The following is a 26,543-nucleotide window of genomic DNA, read 5'->3' on the forward strand; positions in this document are numbered from 1 at the left end:
TATATATATATATATATATATATATAGAGCACTATATATATATATATATATATATATATATATATATATATATATATATATATATATATATATATATATATATATTTTTTTTTTTTTTTTTTTTGCTTTGTCGCTGTCTCCCGCGTTTGCGAGGTAGCGCAAGGAAACAGACGAAAGAAATGGCCCAACCCACCCCCATACACATGTATATACATACGTCCACACACGCAAATATACATACCTACACAGCTTTCCATGGTTTACCCCAAACGCTTCACATGCCTTGATTCAATCCACTGACAGCACGTCAACCCCGGTATACCACATCGCTCCAATTCACTCTATTCCTTGCCCTCCTTTCACCCTCCTGCATGTTCAGGCCCCGATCACACAAAATCTTTTTCACTCCATCTTTCCACCTCCAATTTGGTCTCCCTCTTCTCCTCGTTCCCTCCACCTCCGACACATATATTCTCTTGGTCAATCTTTCCTCACTCATTCTCTCCATGTGCCCGAACCATTTCAAAACACCCTCTTCTGCTCTCTCATATATATATATATGTGTGTGTGTGTGTGTGTGTGTAGGTATGTATATTTGCGTGTGTGGACGTATGTATATACATGTGTATGGGGGTGGGGTGGGCCATTTCTTTCATCTGTTTCCTTGCGCTACCTCGTAAACGCGGGAGACAGCGGCAAAAAAAAAAAAAAAAAATATATATATATATATATATATATATACACACACTCGGAATACATAATCAGGATTCATTATAAACCCCAGTGGCAGCCATATACGATTACATTCAAGGTAGGCGAAAACTTAAAAATGTAAGCTTAAAATAGAAAAAACTATTCTTCTTGCATTTCCGGGGAGGCTGAGCAGGTGCACCATAAATATTTCACGTCTGTGATGGTTGTAAGTAGTTTAGTGCGCCACCGGTGTAGGGGAACGCGCATTCCAGCCAAAGTTAACGATCGTTAAAAGCATTACAGAGGAGGAACGTTTTATACAGAGGTCAACAACCCTCTTTCCTTCATCGGTGCAAGTTTCATGTTAATCCCAACACCTCCCAACACCACAATTGCTTAACACCCATGAGGTATTAATGTTCACAACAGAGAGAGAGAGAGAGAGAGAGAGAGAGAGAGAGAGTGTCCTTCCCTTGAGGCACAATTTTGCCTTGACACAGTTCGGTACTCACTGTCCAAAGTGAATTTCAAAGGCACCATTTATTACAAGAGAATAACTGTATTTCTGTTATACTGGCAAAATGTACTATTCCAATATTCAAATCCATTAACATCTAGACTCCATACCAATGAAGAGACAATGGTTATCTTACAAGAAGGATGGATAAAACCACCTGCCAGGAAAACAGTCCAAAGATTAAAGACGAATTACGAAAAACATTAAAATATTGCATTCTCATGTTCCCATACCATAATTCCTTGTCCAATGACATCATAAGCAACAGTTACTCTCTCAAGTACAATTTACTACTGTCTCCTAAAAACATCTTACAAAAAATAATGCAATCCTACGACAGCAAAAACAAGAGTGGTTCTCAGCCCACTGTTTCAGTCATAAGCTCCAAATATATAAAACACAACAGTTTTGACAAATCAATGTAAAGTCTTAAAGGAAATGAATGACAAGGACAATCCATTAAAGGTTTTCAAGTTGGTGAGACTCAAGCTACAATGAAATCCCACTTATTAAAATCTTGTTTTACCACAAAAAGGATTAAACTGATAAACATAAGTAAATTGTATTACAAGCTGCATCAAAATCATGTGTTGTGTTCATGAAAAACAACCTTCAAGCCCAGGGAAAAAAATGGTCTCATACTCCTAGATATCAATACCATGTTCACTCTCATACACCCATACTTGTCCTTCTTCACACAATCTTCACCATAATTCATCATTCGGTATCACCATCTCGAATCCCACAAGTCTGAAATTCATGTTCTAAAAATTCCACTTATATTGACATATATCACTGCACCTCAGCCAACGGATTTTGCATATTACTCCTTCCTGCATACTATATTAATCTTCCAGCCAACAGCATTTGTATAATACTTCTTCCTGCATACTTTATAAATCTTCCATCAACAGTAATAAATACAACTGTCAACAGGACCTTTAATTCTTCCTGTTTCAGTATTTTCACACAAACATGGAAACCTTCAACACCATTTATCACAATATCAGAGATCAAACTATAAACAATTATTCTTACTTGCACGATGACCTCCCATTATTCCTGTACACCTTGTATCTTATGTAATCTTCCACAACTGTCTTAATCCTATTAATGACATCAATTTTGTCAGCCACTTCAACTAGTTTCTTGTCGCAGCCATGTTCAGAAGGGCTCTAAGGTGATCTTCTCCAATTCCCGGAAACTTGATAATCATATGACTATATAACTGGTTCATTACATAAGCATACTCTGTCTCACTATCTAAGCATACTCTGTCTCACTATCGTCATCTTTTCATTAAGTAATGACTTACAGCACCAGCACCATATGATATCAATATGACCCTGTGCCATACTGTGAGAGTGTAATATGGTCTTAGAATTATCTTTTACTTCTAAAGGCAAAGGTTTTTGTCTGATGGATGCAGCTTCACGTTAACATCCTTAATAACACTGGCAGTCTGATAGGCCCAAAGTCCACACAACTGGCTAATCACCCACTCTTGCACTTTTAGCACTGTTTGCTATTTTTACAACAATAAAAAAAATCATACATAATTACCTACATCTGCATTCGTCATTTTCTTCTAATCTACTGAATAACTGAGGTCATAATTACTGTGCATAAGAAATACACCACTCCTCGGTGATGACAAACATCCATTACGTATTATCAAGATCAATACAGCATACATTAACTTCACCACAGTAATTTGTTCATCAAACTGCGACAATCAATTAGTATGTATAAGAATTTTTCAATTCTTTTGTCCTTTTGATAAATGTGAACAAGATGTAAGTTTGAACAAGAACCAAAATATGGATGGCAATCTTAAGTTACCACAACACACATGGCACTGACACAGGAAAAATTACACGTCGCAATGAGTCAGTAACAATTACATGAATCAATAAGCCAAAAACAATTACGCTAATGACAGTGACACATGAATCGTAAAATGGGATATGATGTAAAAACGGTAATAGGAGAAAATGACTCAGAAAACATCAAATACTATTATTAGGCAGGTGGCACTGAAGATGGAATACTTCCACATGTACATCTTACACTGAAAATTCTCATTAAAAGGCACGGTAAATCTTGCTGAATCATCATCAAAAACACGAGATTATTTAAAATTGTCAGCACATTTAAGATGAAGCTACACAGACTATCAATATGTGTAAGCCCGACACTAATTTTCAGCCATCATCTTGGAACCACAATGAGTTTTCACAAAACTTTTTTAAATCCTCAACTAAAACATATAAAGATGCAGACACATCAAAAATTGATACCTGTACCCATAACTTGAATTTCTGATTACCAGCTCCACTTATTATGGTTGATTTTAATAATATTCATCATCATTTTACTAGAATTTACATAGAATTTAATACAACAGCATATTCAAGTTGTCAATCTTCTTTCTTATGCTCTCTAATTTTCTGAGTATTATTCTACCATATTGTGGGTGCTCAAACACGAATATTTATATCTATAATACTTGATTGCCATTTCCCGCATCAGCGAGGTAGCGCCTGGAATATGGTAGAAAGAATCCTTCCCACATATTCCCTGCGTGTCGTAGAAGGTGACTAAAAGGGGAGGGAGCAGGGGGATGGAAATCCTCCCTTCCTGGTTTTAACTTTCCAAAAGAAAAAAGAGACAAGGGGGCCAAGTGAGGATATTCCCTCTAAGGCTCAGTACTATGTTCTTAATGCTACCTCATTAATGCAGGAAATGGTGAATATGTATCAAAAGAAATTCATATATATAAGGAAATAAGAAAATATCCACCCTCCTCTGCACAAACTTATCTATAGCCCATGCCTCACAACCATATAATATTGTTGAAACCACTATTCCTTCAAACATACCCATTTTTGCTGAGATAACATTCTCGCCTTCCACACATTCTTCAACGCTCCCAGAACCTTTGCTTCCTCCCCCACCCTGTGACTCACTTTCGCTTCCATGGTTCCATCCACTGCTAAATCCACTCCCAGATATCTAAAACACTTCACTTCCTCCAATTTTTCTCCATTCAAACTTACCTCCCAATCAACTTGTTCCTCAAACCTACTGAACCTAATAACCTTGCTCTTATTCACATTTACTCTCAGCTTTCTTCTTTCACACACTTTACCAAACTCAGTCACCAACTTCTGCAGTTTCTCATCCGAAGCAGCCACCAGCACTGTATCATCAGCAAACAACAACTGACTCACTTCCCAAGCCCACTCATCCACAACAGACTGCATTCTTGCCCCTCTCTCCGAAACTCTTGCATTCACTTCCCTAACAACCCCAACTATAAACAAATTAAACAACCATGTAGACATCACACACCCCTGCTGCAAACCGACATTCGCTGGGAACCAATCACTTTCCTCTTTTCCTACTTGTACACATGCCTTACATCCTTGATAAAAAAATTTTCACTGCTTCTAGCAACTTACCTCCCACACCATACACTCTTAATACCTTCCACAACCCATCTCTATCAACTCTTATCAAATGCCTTTTCCAGATCCATAAATGCTACATACAAATCCATCTGTTTTTCTGAGTATTTCTCACATACATTCTTCAAAGCGAACACCTGATCCACACATCCTCTACCACTTCTAAAACCACACTGCTCTTCCCCAATCTGATGCTCTGTACATGCCTTAACCCTCTCAATCAATACCCTCCCAAATAATTTCCCAGGAATACTCAACAAACTTATACCTCTGTAATTTGAACACTCACCTTTATCCCCTTTGCCTTTGTACAAGGGTACTATGCATGCCTTCCACCAATCCTCAGGCACTTCACCATGAACCATACATACATTGAACTACAAGTTTCCCAAAACTAATTTTGCTAAGTCATCCTGGGAATATTCAGCCTTGTTAAGACTGTATATCATTTTCACCTCATGTTCAGAGATGGTGAAATATCATGCATCTGTACAAATGTTCAAATGAAAGCTTTGAACTTAAGTACCAATTACTATCTAAATCAATAATATTATGTAGGTCTTTTTTTTTGTGTGTGTGTGTAAATCAATGGACTAAGGCAAGCAAAATCTTTCTCATGACACTTCAGATGACAACCAACTCCACACTCTCTAAAGTTAACGACTCAAAATGCAATGCTCAAAGCATGACCTGAAGAATTCTGTAAACTAGCTTGGCTGCCAAACCACTAAAGAAGGCACTATTTGCGTGCATTAAAGAACTGATGTCAGATGACTGACCACTGCATAACTTATCTGTATATATAATGGGTAAGTAGTAATAATGAAGACTGAAAAGGAAGTGGCAAATGAGTATAGTGGAAAAAAAATAAATAAAAATAGCAATTTCTGAAAGGTAGCATGGAGTTCTGATTACAAGTGATACAGCCATTCAGATAAAGCATAACAGAAAGTATATGAATAAAGGAAGGGGGGTAGTGCTTCTTTGGGAGAGAGAAAAACTGGTCTACAATAAACACAGTTCTGTTTAAATCATGTTAAGTGTATATCAAGCCACTAACAAGCTACTACTGCTAATTCAGCTCATTTTTAGCTCGTTTCAAAATAAAGCAAACCTGCACATACAAATTTAACGTCCACATCCTGAACCTATTTCTCATCATCTTAACTGCATCAAGAACCTGATTCTTATCAACATCTTCACTACCTCATGTCGGAGTATTTTCAAACTTGTGGTAATTCATAACTCAATTAATAATCAACTCAAGTCTAAATATTAAACTCTCTGTACTTATGAATGTACAGTATGTATATGTATGAACCCTGGCCTTTGTTTCTGATCACATGAACTTCATAAAACCTTAGCTCATTTGAAAATGGAATCATGTTCTATACCAACATGGGTATGTGTCTCGATTCTAACCTTTATTCACACACTTTGCTGAGCTATGCTGGACTCGGATATTACTTATTAGTGTTGTTCATTTTATCAATCCTCAGCTCCAGTTTAAATATAATATTGTACTGCACATTCAGACATACGTCTTCAAGTTCAATTTCCAGGCAACTAGCTTTGTTATATAATGCAGGATTAAATGGCAGGAATATTAATGAATTCACTTCCATTCTCTCAAACAACACCATAAACTTGACTCTTGTGCTAAACTTATAAAAACAAGAGTTCCCCAATTTCTGATAATGTTGATCTCTGCATAAACTCTCAATATTTCTCCAATGTCTCCAAACAATCTCTTCTCTTTGACATTTTCTCTACAATTATTTATTCTTCCCTTTACCCTTTCTTAACAACGTTCCACTCTCAGACCACCTTTATCACATTTCTATCTACCTACCAATCATCAATACTACTACACTGTCAATATAATGGGGTGAATTGGATACAAAAAGCCTCCACATCACTCACACATCCTCAATAAATGCCAAGTGTACTGAAGTAAACTATGGACTTCCATACTTCTATAAGTGCTTCTTATTTTTTCACTTTACACTATAAGTCTGATTTTTTAAGTAAGACCAGCACTTGCACTCATAACAACTGCATCTTACTCCAAATAATTTTTCAACAAGAAAACTGATCTTACAATCTGACCTTCCCTTCCTATTTCAAAACTAGCATCTTACTTTCATTTGTATTCACTTTCAGCATCTTCCACCGACATAAATCATCAAACTTGCCCATCACTTTATCGAACCCTTCCTCTGAATTAGCTAACAACAAAGCATCATCTGCCCAGAACAATTGCAACAATTTCCATTCTGCCTGTCAATGGTTATCACAACACAATCATCCCCCTTCAGTCTCATCTTACACAATTCCCCAACCATTAAAATACTAATCAATCATGGAGAGATTACATAACCTTGAGACATACCCACATTAATTTCCAACCACTCTCTCATGCCACCTTTTAATCTCACACATGTATTAATTCCATGATAAAAGCACATAACAACCTTCAGAAGTCTTCCTTGCACACCACATAAGGTCAGTTACGATCTTTGAACTTAATCATATACACTAGTGCAATCACTTTAACTTAATTGTTAATCAAATAATAAGCTCGCTATTAAATAAAATCACATGAAACTGGGATTAATTTATAAAGCACTCAGCAGGGAAGTACTAGGAGAATCTTTTCCCATTTAATCTGCACAACCACTTCTGCTTTTAAAAGCACTCAATAGGGAAGTAGTATGAGAATCTTTCCCCATCTAATCTGCACAACTACTTCTGCTTTTAAACTATCATTTGCACAGTTCACAAAAAAATACTAAATCAATGGACGGCAAAATCTGTAAAGCAGGATGCTCCTTGGCAGCAACTATGATTCAAAATTAAGCCATAAATGGCACTATAATGACAGTTGCTACAATCTGTAAAGCAGGATGCTCCAGGGTGGCAACTAGGATTCAAAATGAAGCCATAATCAGCACTATAATGATAGCTGCTACAACAGTTGAATACATGTTCAATTTAACACTCACCAATTAGGTGTTCTGGCTTACCTACTGTAAATAAGGAAAAGAAAAAAGTTCAATATTAAAATGTTAAGCAAGGATAATACTGTAACATTACAATACAAAACAGGCAAAAATATCTTATTCGCTAAAGAAAAATGAAATTTTACCACTATAACAGTAAAAAAAAAAAAAAAAAGGCTTTTTAATTATAAAAAATTAGACTCTTCATAAACAGGAAAAATACTAATACTATACAGTCTATATAATGGGTAAGGTGAAGTAGCCCACTGTGATGACTATAAAGCATATGAAAAAAAAGGGAGACAGCTATAGTCTACCAAATGAGGAAAAATGTTTTAAATTTCAGGAAAACATTATCTTTAGCCCTGAATTTCAACTTGTGCCCAAATATGTCCTCAAGCACAAGGACTAGAATCTTTAAAAGCAGATGTACTTGCGAGAGAAATGGAAATAAGGGAGTCTATTTTAGGTATACTCGAATGAAATCTGTTCATCTCATATACCACATTTTCATAATAACTTTCTATGAGAACAAGGTAAAACACAGTCAACCACTCGCCCAATTTGACTGTGGATCAGAGCTTCAAGTAATGTATGCTGAATAATAACAGATCATGCTGACCATAACTATTCATTTTCATAACCTTTGCTAAGAACTACACTGTACCTAGCTCATTTTTAGTGACTTTTATTAGTAACTCCACTCCCATGCATCTGAATTAAGTATATAATTTGGAAGAACGATGGCCCTTACCACAGTCCCATGGAAGAACGATGGTCCCTATCACAGTCCCACAACATGGCATCATGTGGCTTATAAGTCAGCGTTATGGTCAAGTTAAACTTTTCATCGTTGGTATCTTCTACTCCCATTACATTATTTGAGGATTTTAACAGTTCAAATGATATAGACAAATCTTTAAAATATAGCCAAACCCCACATGTCTTGACCTGACAGTATTTCACAACAAGGAATGCTCTCTTACTGCCAAGAGTGGCCAGTGACATATAAACAGTAAACTACAGCAGAGTAAAGTACTCCTCTTTTCAGTTTCACATCATGAAAGATTAACACATTTAAAATCAATAATATTTCTGACATTTCTCTGGCATCAACTAAAGTTTGCACACATTCTTCATAACAACTGATAAACAAAATGTGATAAGAGGTACATACACTCAACTGACTTATCATTACTTAAAAAAAAAAAAATGTAAGAATGACTGAAGTCAAAATCTTTTACACAACAAATATCTCCCTCTACTTATGTCCAATACAGAACTATTTCTTTTCCAAAGAAAGGCCATAAGGTAATGATATAAGCACATAATTATCATTTGCCAAGCATAATTGAGAAAAACATCAGTGACTAACCTGTGTCTGACCATTGATTCCCACAGGTCTTCTTTATCTGGGGAAGGTGATCGTGAACGTGACGATAATGGAGGAGTCACACGCGTAGGTGTGGCTGGAACTGACACCTCTAATATGGGAGGACCAAGCTCAGTAGGTGATGTTACAGCTGATTCACGCCGAGACACAATTGGTGCATCTGTTATGATTATGGAAAATTATTGTTATAAACAGGCTGGCATTCACTATCATATTCAGCCAACATCTTGGTTTTGTGAGACAAATTCTCTCCTGAGATGGTTTTATACTCTTATCTTTGGTATATGAGCTCTTGTTTATAATTTTTCTCTTGAATCCATTTTTTCTTCATATTCCAATGAAGACTCTTTCATAACTTTTGATTAATATTCATCTGGGTTCTTTATGCTTCTAGTCAATCTGCACCAAGCAAGAGACTCAAATGATTATTTTCAAACAACATATATTTCTACAAAATCTAGTAAAAAAAAATGTCAATGTAAATATAGGTATTATGTTTAAGGATAGGAACCTGCACATTTTATCTCTGAGTGAAACTAAGTTCAAGGGGAAGGGGCCCAAAAGGTTTGAATTATCTCTTACAGAAAAAGTTCAGGGTTAGTATGAAGCCAAGAACTCAGAAAAGGGTAGCACTTCCACTGAAGGAAGGATGAGTCGCGGGAATATGAGCAAGAGTTGATCCTCAGACTGATTTAAGTGAAAATGAATTACAAGTGGTCAGTACATATGCACTAGGAAATGACGAATAAAGGGGAGAGGCAAGCATTTTTGGGAGAGTTAAATGAGTGTGTCAGTGCGGCAGTTAAAAATATAACTGGAGTACCCAATTTTGTGAATACAAATGGTGAGCAGCTTGTGGATTTGCATGGCAAAAGAGGAATGACTGGGAACACATGGGTGAGTGGGATAGATGGTACATAGGGATTAATGGATTATGCACTAACTGTTGGACATGCAAAATACAAAAGACAGATTCTTGGATGTGAATATGCTGAGAATAGCAGATGGTGGTGTGTTTGACAACTATTTGGTGGCAGCAAAGGTGAAAGTTTGTGAAGGTTTCAGGAAATGATATGGAAAGGAAGAGGGTGGTGTAAGTGAGCTAGCTAGGAAACGAGGTTTATGTGCAGCAACGTGAGTTAGTGAGAAATTTTAGGGAAGCAGTGCTTAGGAGTGCAAAAGAAATATGTAGCTTCATAAGTGTGGGAGGTGGCCATGTGAAAAAGAGGTGTATGTGAGAGATAATAAGATACTGAATGTAGAATGGCAAAAGGTGAGAATGAATGAAGTTATGGAAGTGGGTGAGGAATCTTAGGAAAGCAGTACTTACATGTGTGAAAGGTGTGTGGCATAAGGAAGTGGGAAGAGGGCATGTGAAAAATGGTAGTGAGTGGTGGGATGAGGAAGTTAAGTTGATACTGAAAGGGAACTGAAAGGGTATTAGGAGTGCAAGTGATTGAAAGATGTACAAGAGAATGTAGCAGGAGGTGAAAAAGAGGACAAATGAGAGTTGGGGTGAGAGTATATCAGCAAATTTCAAGTGGAATATCAAAATGTTTTGGAAGTAGGTTAACAGCTAGGGAAAAATACGAAAACACATGGGACCATCAGTGAAGGTGGCAAATGGGAATGTAGTAAGCGGTAGAGATGAGGTGAAGAGGAGATGGAGTGAATATTTTAAAGGCCTGTTCAATGTGTAAGATGACAGGATGACAAACGTGGGGTGTTTTGGACATGGAGGTACGGCAAGTGGTTCAGTGAAAACAAAAGAGGTGGTGAGAGCCTTATGTAAGATGTAGTGTGACAAACCAACTGCAGTGGATAGGACTGCAGTTCAACTGCCAAAGAAAGGGGTGACTGTATTGTCGATAAGTTAGTTAGATACCTGAGGATAGGCAGAATGCCTATATAGTGTCACTGTAATGAAAGGAGTACAATAATGAAAATCTGAATGATAGAAATATAAGTTTGTTGGGAATATATGGTCAGTTGTCAAGGCTGTGTGGATCAGGCATTTGCTTTGATGAACTTATGTGAGAAATACCACAAGAAACAGAAGGATTTACATGTGGTATTTATGGATCTGTAGAAAGTACATAATAGGGCTGATAGAGATGCTTTGTGGAGGGTATAACAAATATATGGTGTGGGAGGAAAACTATTAGAAGTAATGAGGAGTTAATATCAAGAGAGTTAGGCATGTGTGCAAGTAAGAAGAGAGGAAGATGAGTGGTTCTATGCAAAGGTTGCTTTGGTGGCATGGACATGTCATGCCACTGTGGCTATTCAACCTGGTCAGGGATGAGGTAGTGAGAGAAGTAAATGCAACAGTTCTGAAATGGGGGGCTAATCAGCAATCAGTTAGGGGTGGGGTGTGGGAGGTGAGTCAGATACTGTTTGTAGATGAAGTGACTCAGGTAATAGACTCATGAGAAATTGCAGAAGTATGAGAAAAAAGGAATGAGAACTTATAAGGGTAAAAGTACAGTAATGAGGGTCAGCAGGAGGGAGGGGAAGTTCAGTTTGAAAGGAAAGCTGAAGGATGTAGGGTGCTTTAGATACCCATGAATGTACACAACAGAAGATCAGACTATGGAAGCTGAAGTAAGCCATGGGATGGGTGATGGGGTCCAGGGTGCACTGAGTGTGTGGGAAGAGGGGTCACCTGTGAAGGGTAAAGATGGGTATCTTTTTAAGTACAGCATTTCTGACAATGCAGTATAGATGCAAGACATGGGACCTAAATGAAAAAAAGTACATTAGAGGATGGAAGTTTTTGAAAAGAAATGTAAAAGAACAAAATGTGGTGTGAAGAGGGATGATCAAGTAAAAAATTATAGGGTAAGAGAGATACCTATATATTACACAGATGTAAATTGAAATTTAGCAGAGTTTTCTTAACTACTGAAAGCTGCCATCATTATATCAGTCTCACATTCACTTTATAAATTCATGGGAATTTTTGCTATACAAACTTTATTTGGTAAATCCTTTGACTCACTACCCTGAGTTTCCCACTAGTGCAGCTTGATTTATTTTTACAGTACATTATGATACAAAGATCAATATCAAAGGGTCCAGTTTAGTACTATTTAGTACTACTTCAAAAACTATCATTTCTTATATGACTGAGGCAAACCCTACATTCATCTTGCAAAATAGTTAATATAACCAGTAATTACATATATGGACAAAATATCATCCATATACACCTAAGGTTCCTGTAGATATTAATATCAATCTAATTTAGTCATGAAAATAAAAATCTAGTAAGAAATATCTAAATAATAACTGAAAAATAAAAGGTTAAAGTTATGTCATCACTTAACCAAGTCACAGTCACGAAAAAACACCAAGAGTGCACCATTAATATCACCATGTACTACTAAATCATCAACCAGTAGCCTTCAGAGGACCACCCATCCACATACAGTATAATCCTTTTTCTTCCAGTTTAAACCCACATGGTCATCACATTGCCCATTCAGTCAGCATTAAAGTTTGGCTAGTGTCACTTGGCATTCACTAAAGGATGTAAATCCTAAAAGGAAGTGGGCCAACCATGCAGATAAGTATTATAATGTCTTTTATACTTCCATTTCAAATAAAAACAAGGGCATCATTGTTAAAAAAAAAATCTAACTATATTATTCACAAAGGCACTTCTCAAATACCCATTTAAAGACAATAAATCCATCTGTTCCTAATTTAACTGAAAATGTTGAAAAGTCTCTCAAGAAAAGTTTTGCTTTAATACTATTGATATTAAAAGCACTAAATCTTATTTGACATATGCAGGCTGATCTAGCCAACACTGGGTGAGGAAGAAATACTGGTCAAAGGACCTTAACTGAAGGGGGATGGGTACTGTCAAGTGGATAGGGGCCCAATAAAGAAGGCACTGATGCCAATTGAATAACTTCTTTTGGCCACAGCACAAGATATCACTTTCATGTGTATTTCTCCATGGTCCTCTAATTGTTAAACAAAAGAAGCATTCCCAAAATTTCTATCTGTTATTTACATGAGAAATCATCACATCAATAATAGATATATTAGCACACCCTGCCAATTCTTCAGCTGATATTAAAATATCATCAAACAACTCATTCATTCTTTGCAAGCCCAGCTAATCCATGTACAGTTAATATGCTTAAAACCAAGTCAGCAAAGGCAATTTTTACGTCAAAAGCAATCTAACTGTATAACTTAACACACAACATTACTGAAAGCAAATTCAAGTATGCACTGAGTAAGCAGCAATAATCTATACCACAGTACAGATGATTATACTAATTAAACATATATGTCCCCAACCTAGAGTTTGCAGTCCAACTCATGAAGTAACATAACACTTTCCTGCCTAATTCCAACTTTACCATTAACACAACCTTGTTCTTAATCTCTTCAGACAACTGTGCTCTTCTCTCGATGAAAACCTTTCAATACCTACATATAATCTCAAAGCATTTCATAAAATCATTATTTCATATCTATACTTGATGTCTTTAACTTACTAGTCATTCTATAGTATAATATTTATGTGTAATCTTTTGGTGGAAAATCTGTTCCCATCAAACACATATTTCTAAAAGTTCCACTTGCTTTCTCTTGCAATACCAAAAATAGGCAAAGTGCAATGTCATTACCCTATCATACATCTCCAATCTTACGCGCAAGAAATCAATGCCTATATTTTCTTTTTAAGCAACAAAACAATAAATGCACTTCTCTTATCCATCACACTTCAACCCTTATCTCTATTCCATCCTGACAGTGTAAAGTAAATAAATACATTAATCTCCCCTTCAATATCTCAAGATAACTCACTATATTTCAGTTCCTTGTCCTTTACTTTCTTTCACTTTCAAGTGATCTCACACCTTTACAGATGAAAGATACTTTTACAATCATGAGCAGAAGCAACATTATTTCCATCACCCTTCCCTCTAGTTTTCAATTAATTTCCTTTTTTCCTTATTACTGTTATTACTTAGCTCATCAAAATGTTCATATATCTGCTCATCAAAATTTTCATATATCTACATAACACTTTTTTTTCTGCCACTGTAGTTTCTGTCTTTTATCTAATTTCACTTCAAAGCATTCCTTTACTATCCTTACACTACACAACTCAACATTTTTCTCTATCACTTCTTATCCCTCTTGCTTTTCCAACTTCCTCCAGTTTCCTTCTGTGTTTTCTTAATCCACTCAATATAAAACTCCACATGCAATGTCATATTCATTTTTTACAACTCAAGATTTTCTTGAAAACTTATTTCCTTTATTTTTCCAACCACAACTGGCATGCTGTTCTCTCTAATCCCACATACTTTCTCTATTGCATGCATACCTTGCAATGTTTCCAATTCTTTCCCTCATCTGATCTTCTCTACAAGCAATTTTGACACATATCAACAGACATCTTGTCTTGGGCAGTATTTCACAATTTTTCACTTCAAGTTTTCTGTGTTCTTCCATTTCCTTCTTTACTCCTCCATTTGTCAATGTTATTACCTTGATCTCCATTCCGACTTTTTCAATCTGGTGTTCGTGTGAACCGATAGCTCTAATCAAATTTTTATTATTTTGACCCCTCTAACTCCTATATATTCAATCATATTTAAAATTCTGACTTCACTGTCTTGAAATGACCGTATGGTATTTTTTGATTTTACATTACTTGTTGAGACTCTTCCACTCCTGTCTGTAACTTTTGTGTGACTACAAAACTTTCATACTATCCTAGAGATAAGCAAATGCTCAATCTCCATAAACACTCTAATTCCACTTGCTATTAAAACACAACCAATCATATCTTTTAATATTATAGGTAATGAAAAATCAGCAGTTATACACTTGGAAAAAATAGAGCTATTGCTAATAACAATCTAAAATCTAAGACTTATTACCTCCTGATGCAAGCTCTACTACCCTCATCAAAACCTGTTGCTTTCTACATACACTTGATAATCTGGAAGCATTCTACCAAACTCCCCTATTCCCTTATTAATCAAGAAAGCTATATATTCTCTAAATCCTCCCATTTCATCTTAAACATACTACCCAAATATGTTATTTTTTATGATAAATATCATAAACAAGTTTCTGAAGACTTCATACTATATTCACAAACGAAGAAAAACAACATTTTGTATCTCAACAAATAGTATAAACTATCATAAAGTAAATGACACAAAAGCATTATCATCATCATACAAACACACAAGGCACTATTCATTTAGCAAAAAAAGTGCATTTCAATCAAATCTAAAGGATAAATTGCCATCCATTATCATCTCTTATTTCATTCCCAACAATACAAAATAATTAGAAGCTTAATTACATGGAATTTACTAATGAAACTGTGACCACTATTACATAAAGAAATAAAATGCATTATGAATGGGAAATTATCCAGACTAATAACATTTTCAAATTTCTTTGAGACTTGTAGTGTAGTGTTTTGATGGATTACTTACAATGATGTAGCATGCAACACAAAACGGTTATAAAGAATATCCTGACTGAAAATCTATATTTATCATTATACTTAGTCGCTGTCCCCCACATAAGCGAGGTAGTGCAAGGAAACAGACAAAAGAACAGCCCAACCCACCCACATACACATGTATATGCATAAACGCCCACACACACACACATATACATACCTGTACATTTGAATGTATACATACATATACATACACAGACATACACATATGAACATGTACATATTCATACTTGCTGCCTTTATCCATTCCAGCTACCACCCTGCTACACATGAAATGGCACCCCCTCCCCCCATGCGCACGTGCGAGGTAGCGCTAGAAAAAGACAACAAAGGCCACATTCGTTCACACCCAATCTCTAGCTGTCATGTGTAATGCACCGAAACCACAGCTCCCTTTCCTGAAATATCAAGGTAGCATCAAGAACAGATGACCGAGCCTTAGAGGGAAAAATTCTCACTTGGCCCCCTTCTCTGTTCCTTCTTTGGAAAGTACAAAAGGAGGGGAGGATTTCCAGCCATCACTTCCACCCCTTTTAGATGCCCTTTACAAAACACCTGGAATATGTGGGTAGTATTCTTTCTCCCCTATCCATATTTCTTTCATTTTGAAAGTAATACAGGTGGGGAGTACTGCCACACTGATTGATGAAGATAAAGCCCGCACTGAAGAAATAAAAGAATAATTCTGGGAGCTCTATATTCTGGCCCATACTCTAGGAACTTCTCTAAGAAAGTGACATAAGATTAGATATGTAAAAGATTTGGCAAGAAAAATAAAGAGAAAGATTGGCAATATCAGGTTGGGTCACATGGCCACTCATATGTGTTTGGGTCGTGTTGGCTCCTGATATAATCCTTTCACTAGTAACATCCATGCAGCTCCCTTTTCTCTTTCACTAGTAATTCAATATTCTCATTCTCCTACTCACTATCCTTTCTTACATAATCTCATCTCATCTTCTGCATACCATACACTTCATCCACACATGTAACCATTGTTTCCTCATACACTTTATTCCAGTCTTCATCCATCCCGATTCCATATATTCTCACTTTATGCCACTCTTCGCTCCATCTCTCTTGGTAAGTTTGCATACAGCCCTCTTTTTCTGAGCTCACACACTTTCATGACTTCCTTCCAACCCATTTCATTTATGCTTTCCCAAAACCATAACAAACTTTCTCATTCACCTCCACCAAGTAAGGATCAGACATCTCATCTTCTCCCCTTTAGCTTATTCACATCTTACAACCCCTCTGGTAAAACCCACTATCTCCTACACTGAAGCATCCATGTATTCAAATGTATGCACCCATTTTTTAAACCTGGTATTCCAAATCACCAGTCATCTTTTATTACACAATATGACAAGCTGTTCCTCTATTATTTTTCACTGCATACTCCATGTTCCTCAATTATACCCTCTTCAGCCACATCATCCATGCTTGCATTCAAATCCCCCAATATGCTGACTCAATCTCTTACATCAAACTGCACAAAGCACTCATTCACCCCTTCCAGAAAATTATCCTTTCTTTCTCATTCATCTCGCTATCTTCTCCTTAATCTCTTTAACATTGTCTCAGAGAACCTCCTTCACCAGGAGTGCTACGACCTCCTATGCTCTTGTACTCTCACTAACCTCAAGCTTTACCTCCTGGCCATTTTCCCCACTTACCATCTACTTCAGTAAGGACATCCAAGGTCCCCTCCTCATAAATAGCACCTATCTCTCCCTTCTTATCCTGGTTACATCCACGGATATTTAGACACCCCAGCCTGAGCCTTTGAGAAGCAATCATCACTTGGCTCTTAATTTCGTTCCCATTGTGGGAAACTGGTAATACAAGGAGGGGAGGATTTCCAACCCCCACTCACAACCCCTAATAGTCACCTCTTATTACACAAATGAGATATATGAGTAGTTTTCCTACTCCTCAATCCCCAGGGATAAAGAAATTTTGTGATCTACAATAAATAATTGTGTGAAGTAAATATTGTCAAGTGTCATGAGACAGGAGAGATAGTTTGTATTTGGACTGATTTCCAAGAACCCAAATGTATAGGATGCATAGTAGGAAATATAATAATCTATGTCAGGTTACTACAAAACAAAAGCAATCAATGCAAAACAAAATACCAAAACAAATTGATATATGCAACTTAAGGTTAACAGAACTTTAATTATAAATGTTTTCTAGTTAATAATGCTCACAACAATGAACTCATTTCCACTGACTTCCAAAGTAAATCCCACAAACTAACACATACAAGTCTCATAAGTTATCAAACATATTAATAAGTTTATATAAAAACAAGTCAGATATATACCTAATGAAAATCCGAGAGACGATCCAACCCCTTATGGAAAGAAAACAATAATCATTATAATGCCTTACATCAAAATAAATCCTTTACTTCATTCATAAATATCAATTTCATATACTTTTTGATCTATATTGATCTACAATAAAAAGTATTTTCAAACACTGGCCATCTTTAAGGTTTACCTGTCCATTTTGCTCTTAGCAGTAATGTGATGAGTGAAAAAATGCTTCATCAAAATAAAGAAAACCCTAAATAGTTAATTAAGGGTTGCTGCAACTCTTATAAAACTAATCTATGGTTAAGAACAACTTCTTTAAAAGTGGACATTACATGTACTTAGAGAAACTAAAACTCTGAAGAACATTACATCTTGTGTTTCATGGTGGCATATACTGTATATGAAAGGCAACATACATCAAAAGACAGTATAAGTCACTGTGTGTTACTTATACATCTAAACATCAACATACTGGCAACACTGATGAAATTCATATATTTCCATCTGCTACCAGACAAAATATGAAATCTGGAAATAAGAGTAATTACAGCAAAAGAAAATAAATACGCCTAGCAATAGAGGAACATTTCCCCATTACGATAAGCAGTGCATCCTTAGACTGCTGGGGGCCTTAAGAAATAGGTCCTGAGTAACACCAGGACTCATTCTTGGAAAGAGGTCCTGGGTTAATATCTGATCACTTGCCAACAAAATTTTTTTTTTTTTTTTTCTTCATACTATTCGCCATTTCCCGCGATAGCGAGGTAGCGTTAAGAACAGAGGACTGGGCCTTTGAGGGAATATCCTCACCTGGCCCCCTTCTCTGTTCCTTCTTTTGGAAAATTAAAAAAAAAACGAGAGGGGAGGATTTCCAGCCCCCCCGCTCCCTTCCCTTTTAGTCGCCTTCTACGACACGCAGGGAATACGTGGGAAGTATTCTTTCTCCCCTATCCCCAGGGACAGATATATATATATATATATATATATATATATATATATATATATATATATATATATATATATATATATATATATATCATTATCATTAAACTTGATCACTGCTTCTCCCGTCAGCGAGGTAGTGCCAGGAAACAGACGAAGAATGGTCCATCCACTCATATACACATATATATACATAAATGCCTATACACAAACATATACATACACATACACAGACATATATATACACAAGTACATATTCATACTTGTTTGCCTTCATCCATTCCTGGCACCATTCCACCCACAGGAAACAGCACCGCTAACCCGTTTCAGCATGGTAGCACCAGGAAAACAGACACCATGCTGCCAACAAAATATCAATACTAAAATCCTCCAAACCACCCAACTCTACCCCCTCCAAATGCCCTACGTCACTTCCATTCTCAGTATCCAAACTCTGTGAGAAACTGTCCCACAAAACAAACACAACATCTATCTCTCACCCACACAGAGTGGCTTGCTACCAACACTACATACTACACAATGAGCCTCCTGCACAGTTATTGCAACAACAGACATCAATAAAACATTCAACACTGTCCCCTGACACTTCCTCACACAAAAGATACTTGATACCAACCTCCAAAACAATGACAAAGAGTAGTTTGCTAATCTTTACGGTGCAGACACACGGTGACTAGCCAACTTCATACATTCTTTCACAGAAGAACTGAATGACCAATATCCTCACTTCCTTGCTGCTGCTTTATCGCAACCAGCTTTATACACTAATATATATATATAGAAAAAAATCTATTAAAAAAGGGAGGTGAACATTCAAAACTGATAGAATCTTAATATTTTTGCATAGTATGCAGGACTATCTATTCCCTCATTCTAAGTCTGAAATGGCACTCTCTACAACGGCTTTTGCCCTCATGACATAAATAACAACCTAGTTTTAGTTATCATTCACTCAACATGAGTATCAATAATAGGCTTTGTCATAAAAACTCTCATGGTAGAGAATTTCCTATCTAAATCTTATCCTGTACTTTCCAACATACCTCTTTCATCATCAACAAACAGGGAGCGTGTTTTACGGATGGTTCCTTTAACTACTGCTGAGATCTTGCGACGAGCAGGATCCCTGTTTCTTTGGCTGAACCTTAAAAAAGGAAATGCGCTGTTGAAATACAAGACCTTTTAATTATCACTTAACTATTCTTGATAAAGATATGAGTAAAACATGTTATTTACCTTAACTTTCTAATCACTTCTGCTCCACACATACAGCATGAAAAATTTCAAAACTTTCAACTTCAGATCGCATAAATGCACTTCCTGATTTTCATATGTCTTTCGGCCAAAAGTAACTAAAAGCAAGAAAGGAAAATGAGATAGACTTGCCCTCTTTGGGAACAACTGGCAGAATCCAACACTATCTATGAATGAACAGGGCTTCCTGCATGCACTCAACCAATACACTTAAAATTCTCCAAAAATGACCAGAAAACAACCAAAACAGAGAAGAGGCAAAGGAAGTAAGACAAGTTCATTCTACCACTGACTGGTCAATGATTAATTTCAATATTATCAAAATCATTCAAAAAGAGAAAAATACTAGTTTTACCAATGAATCAACCACCTGAGAACCCGGACTGAAGTGAGGAAGGACACACACTGACAACCAACTGTCTATTTATCTATATATTTGATGCCTGTTCTAATTGGAACTCCCTCAAAGGGGTGGCTCAGCAACAGAGTCTCCATAACAAAAGAATCCTAGTGCCACTTCTTAACCTTTAGTGCCTCACCCTTAACAGACCACTGGCAAAAGGCAAGTCTAGTGCAGTGTTTACAGAGGCTCCTACTTACTACTCCTAATGACTAATTCTATCTAATGCTCCTACCTTCTACTTTTCATAATTTTTCTAAAAGGCAGGGCTAGTGCATAGTGCTCATTGCAGGAAAATCTAGAGTTTCAAAGAATAAGCTGTGTTAGTTACGTGTTGTCAAGTGTTACATATGACAAGGAGAGATTGTATGTTTGTGGATATAATGCCAGTAGTCCACTTGTTAGCGAGGCAGAAAGAAAAAAAAATGCCAGTAATATATAATTCTAATATCAATGAAACACATGGTATAAAATACTACTGGTTCACTAGGCTATCCAGCCACTATATTCCACTTCAATTAACATATAGATACTTCTAAAACAGAAACTTTATAAAATCATCAGTATTGTAAGTACCGCAGAAATAATAAACAGACAAAAGACATGATATGGGCTCTGGAAGTACAAACTGCCAGGGACACTATTGCCACAAATTGTCAAGTTACACCAGCAGACGAACAAGTTTGAAAACCTAAATCCTCTTTAGGGATCAGGACAAATCAAATATCACACACTGTATGGCATGAATGACCCCAGAAGTCAAATAAAAAGGTGATAATACTGGATCAAACATTACAGGTGGCCAGAATCTATCACAATATATTCATACACTAAGTACTGCATTAGATCAACAATATAAACAAAGAGAAATATAGGGACACTGGTCTATATAAACTGCCTGCATAAAAATACAAGGTGGCACATCTAGGCCCACTGAGAACCAAAAATTTTGCAAATTCCAACCAATTGGTAGAGGGAAGGTCCAATGACATCACCCTGTTGATGGTTTCTGACTGGCCAAGAGCAGACCAATTCAGATAACCATTTAGCTGTGGATAGCACAGGGTAGTTTGCAAAGGGTGTGTGTAGACTGCTGCCTCCTCACCAATTATGCGGTTGAACACATGCCAGTTTATTACCAAGATATGTCTCTTAATGCTTGCAGGACAAGCAGAGAGAAATTATCACGTATTACTAACTAGGTTCAACAAACCTCTCTAGACCACTGACATATATATATATAAGACCATAAGAGGTACTACGCTATTAAGTGGAAAGCAAAAGATTTTGATGAATATATATCCGTAGAACCATTGTTTTAATCTTTTTTTCTTTCTTTCAAACTATTCACCATTTCCCGCATTAGCGAGGTAGCATTAAGAACAGAGGACTGGGCCTTTGAGGGAATATCCTCACCTGGCCCCCTTCTCTGTTCCTTCTTTTGGAAAATTAAAAAAAAAAAAAAATAATGAGAGGGGAGGATTTCCAGCCCCCTGCTCCCTCCCCTTTTAGTCGCCTTCTATGACAAGCAGGGAACACGTGGGAAGTATTCTTTCTCCCCTATCCCAATCGTTTTAATATTCCACATATAAGCATATTTAGCATACATTTTTTTACAATCTTGCATCAAATAATTCACAATCTATAAAAATTCAATATATAGAAGTCTACCTCAAGAATTCAAATTATCAAAAAAGGGAGCATTCCTAAAGACAGGTAAATGTATAACAATAAAATCATTAATTCTGATATAAACAAATAACTGTCTGACTTACCTGCTTGACATGCGTACAAGGTCTGCCCTTCTCCAAGATAAAGATCCTCGCATTTGTTTCTCTAAATACTCCTTTACCTCCCCTTTGAGACCTGTAAAAATATTTGATTGGTTTTGGTCAAAGAGAAAAATCTGTCATGGTTTAGACAATTAACAGCTGATGCCTTATGTTTTGCTCTTATCAGAATGATTTTTTTATATTAAATTCCACACACAAATGAAAAAATAGAAAAAAGTTACCTAAATCTAAATCAGGTATATAACAGGTTAGACAATAAATGTGTACTAGTCATCTACAATATCACCTTTCCAGGTTTAACAAGATGTCAACAAATGGGATGATAACTAAGTCTTTCAAATAAAATTCAACCATACCATATGAGCATGTCTAATCTTCAATTAACTTTTTTCATCAAATTCACAAGTTACAAAAACCTGGACTTAATTCAAATAAGAAACAGCTAATGAGGCTGCAGTTTATCCTTACTCTACTGCAAAGAATACTGTCTTTCATTATCAAATTTCATGAAGAAAATGAAACATCATAAACAGTAAGCAAAAATACCTATGTTAGTTAAGGGAATACATTCTTCTGTATTCCCTCTGGTTAGCTCTCTCTCTCTCTCTCTCTCTCTCTCTCTCTCTCTCTCTCTCTCTCTCTCTCTCTCTCTCTCTCTCTCTCTCTCTCTCATACATACTTCCCATTTCCCACAACAGCAAGGTAGCATCAAGGACTGATGACAGAGCTTTAAAGGGGAATATCCTCACATGACCCCCCTTCTCTGTTCCTTCTTTTGGAAAAGTAAAACCTGCAGGAGGATCTCCAGTCCCCCCACTCCCACCCCTTTCAGTCGCCTTCTACAACATGCAGGGAATACATGGGAAGTATCCTCTCTCCCCTATCCCTATGGATGTGTGTGTGTATGTGTGAGTAAAAGATGCAATTAAAACTACAGAGTTTTCTATCACTAAACATGAAAGCAGAGGTACAAAGATGGGCTCTTTGTTAACTAATTATCAAGGGAAAATATGCTAACTTACTCATTTTCAATCATCCATTAATACTTACTATCAGGAAATCCATTCTCAGTGTCATTGAGAAAGTTGAGACTTGTAATGCAGGACGTATTAAGAAATTCCTGCATCTTACCCAGTGAAACTCTGTGAAGGACATTACAGTGAACTACTAAGATGTATTCTTTCAAATTTTCTTTCTAATCTTTCCTTAAATTCAGGCAAAGAAGTTTTCAAAAGTTATACAAGATATCTGTTCACAAATATTCTGGAAGAACCAAAAACAAGTTCCCTCACCTTGTGCCATTGATGTATCCACTTTTCAGCTTCTTGAGGGTGGAGACCATGGAGGGAGGGATTTTTCCTTCCTCTGTAAGTGGTGTAAACTGAATATAAAGCAATCACATTCAAAGGAAAAAACAGCCTAACAAGCATGACTACATAATGTACAGTGACTAATCAATTGGTTTTACCATTATGGCAATACACAGTTTGACTTTAATACCATGTACACTATTAATATCATTAATATTTCCATAAAACAAGAGAAACTTCATAAATAAAAGGCAAAAATAAGGTGTGTGAGAAACTTATTATAATGTCTACAAAAGGTTATGCATGTGAGGATGATTATAAAAAAGGAATGATAACGAAAGAAAAAGAAAGGAATGAAAAAGCTGAAAACAAAAAGTCATTAAGGAATAAAGGCAGAACACCTACTGATCCAGAAGATGTGGTCAAAGAGAGGACGACAACACAAAGCAACAGAAAATACAGCGATACAAATAGAACTCTGTTCATGTAACACACCCGCTCACACTGCCACTATACTCTCTTCAGCCTATTAGTCTGACTTTAACAAGATATGACAAAAAACTAAGCCATCTGCCTGTATCCATAGGCATCATCTAAGGCAAATACACAATCATGTTACTGTCTAAACCTAATGTTAATCGGCAAAGTGGTTAATAAAATGAATTTTCTGCAACCTTCTATTTCAATCCCATGGTCCCTACCAAAAGGCATGATCAAGAAACATGGCTGTTAATATATACAGCAAAGATAAGCAATTATCTCATACTCCATATATACAGTAAATAAAATGAAGCATCTTCAAGACACAAGATATTTCAAAAATATTGTTTTCACTTTGTTATATTTTCTTGAACTTGTGTCCTAACGGCAGGACATAATATAAGTACAGGAGTTATTGGGAGAACTGCAGAGAGGTCATATTTATAAGAATCATGTCAAAAAATTTACATAATCTTATTACACACTGAACCCAAATCATAAAATCTTATCTGATGAACAATACTATAAGTAAAAGGGGGTGATAACTCATCTTAAAAATGTTTGAGTTACCATAAAAGCTCTAGCTCCTGTTTGTTCCTTAGGTGATTCAGTTTTATGGGGATAACAAAATAATGGCAAAATCCAATGATGAAATATTGAGGGCTCCTTAAACAAAGAAAAGCTCAATATCTGAACTCATCCAGGAGCATTACCAAGAATTACTCATAACACAGGAAGAATAAATTATTGGGCTACCTTTGTCTTCACCATTAGGGCACTAACCATTATGTATCAGCATTAAACTCCCTGTGTGTCTTTCTCATTCACTAATTTGGCACTGATCCCCTAATGTCTCACTCTCAAGGTAATATTTTCATCTGTTTCTACTACCTGAGCATGATCCAATCTACAGTTTCACAACCTAAGCACTGACCACCCTTTGTTTTCACTAACCAACAATAACATTCTTGAATCTTTACTTTGTAGGCTCTATCCTTTAGGGTCTTCATGAACTAAGCAATTATCTCTTTCCTTCAGTTAAGTGACACTATGAAGGCAAATGATGCTATCAAGGAAACGACAAAGTCTCTCCTTTTCCAGGATGAGAGATGTTTAAGAGGATGGTTACAGCAAACTGAATTCCAACACTCACCATACAGGAAAGTAATGCAGTCACTTCATCTGGCTGTTTTTGATTTCCTAACAATGGTGAGTCAGTATCCATTTACAGATAGGTCAACAGAATGTGTCATAAAACCAAACCCTAGTCTTGAACCAGTGATCACATTGTTAAGATGTTAGTGCTACTACCATTCATCAGCCATGAACCAGTTCTCAAGGCAATGACAACCTCCAAAATTCATAACCCAAGAGTATTAATATCCCTTCTCTTTACCACCTAGTACATGCGCTCTATCCACCTATTCACACAGAAATGGTATTAGTCCCCCTAAACATATTCAACAACAGGGCAACGAATCACCCTACATATATTCATTAACAAAACACACACATTCTTGTGTTTTCACTATCCTGGAACTAACAATCCGGTGTCATTAAGACCTCATCACCGACATCCATTCATCCTCAGTGCAACAGCAATGATCCCCCATTTTCAAAATATAAGCAATAAACCCATCCCAAATATATCTCTTCCAAAGGAATATACCTCCCATCTTATATCTGGGCTTTAAAATCCAGTATCCTTTCCCCAGCCATCCACCCCCTGTGTTTTTACTATATGAGCACCAATCTCCTCTGTCTTTCTTAACCTGACAACCAAAGGACTAATACACAATATTCATAGTGCTAATAATAGTGTACACTTATGAAGTGAAGTCATTTATGAGCAACACAGTATGAAGTCTATTGCAAAGAAAAGGACAGCTCTACTCTTTTGCTACTCTTTAGGACTGGGGTTTAAGGAATCAGTTCTGTAAAATTTCAACATAGTATATGTGCTCTTCCACCCTAAGTAAAATGTGAATAAAGTTAACAATAAGCAAAAACAAGCATATGATTACCAAAATGGTAGCTATCAGGACAGCTTTATGCAATTTCTTTCTGCACTTGTGTGATCAGTAAACATGATTACATATGAGCAATATGATCAAAGCATAAAACAAAAAGTCAGATTAACCTGATACAAGCAAAGTGACTGGAATCAGCAAGCAAGGTTCCAGTAACCTTAGACACAGGTTTACTTCATCCACATTTCACCTGACACAAGCCAACTATGGGCAAATTGGAGGAAAAGACCTATTTTCTCCATATTCCCACTACAAGTGATTCATTGTGGATAACTAATAAGGTGGCTTAAACACAATTGGTTAATGTCTCCCTGATAACTACCTGAATAACACTAACCTAATAATGCAAAGAGCAATTCATTCATCATGCCTAAACCATAAAAAAGGGGGGAGTCAC

General features: G+C 36.4%; 1 protein-coding gene across 1 annotated transcript in view; it reads right to left on the bottom strand.

The window, feature by feature from the left end:
* Positions 1–26,543, bottom strand: part of LOC139761156 (probable phosphorylase b kinase regulatory subunit alpha) — a 110,259-nt gene that overhangs the window by 54,574 nt on the left and 29,142 nt on the right. Inside the window, 6 exon segments of the mRNA XM_071685119.1 lie at positions 9,058–9,235; positions 17,922–17,951; positions 19,923–20,023; positions 22,309–22,399; positions 23,377–23,468; positions 23,619–23,691. Of these exon segments, the coding sequence (XP_071541220.1) occupies positions 9,058–9,235; positions 17,922–17,951; positions 19,923–20,023; positions 22,309–22,399; positions 23,377–23,468; positions 23,619–23,691 (565 nt within the window).

The sequence above is a fragment of the Panulirus ornatus genome, chromosome 39 (assembly GCF_036320965.1).
Source record: "Panulirus ornatus isolate Po-2019 chromosome 39, ASM3632096v1, whole genome shotgun sequence".
NCBI lineage: Eukaryota > Metazoa > Arthropoda > Malacostraca > Decapoda > Palinuridae > Panulirus > Panulirus ornatus.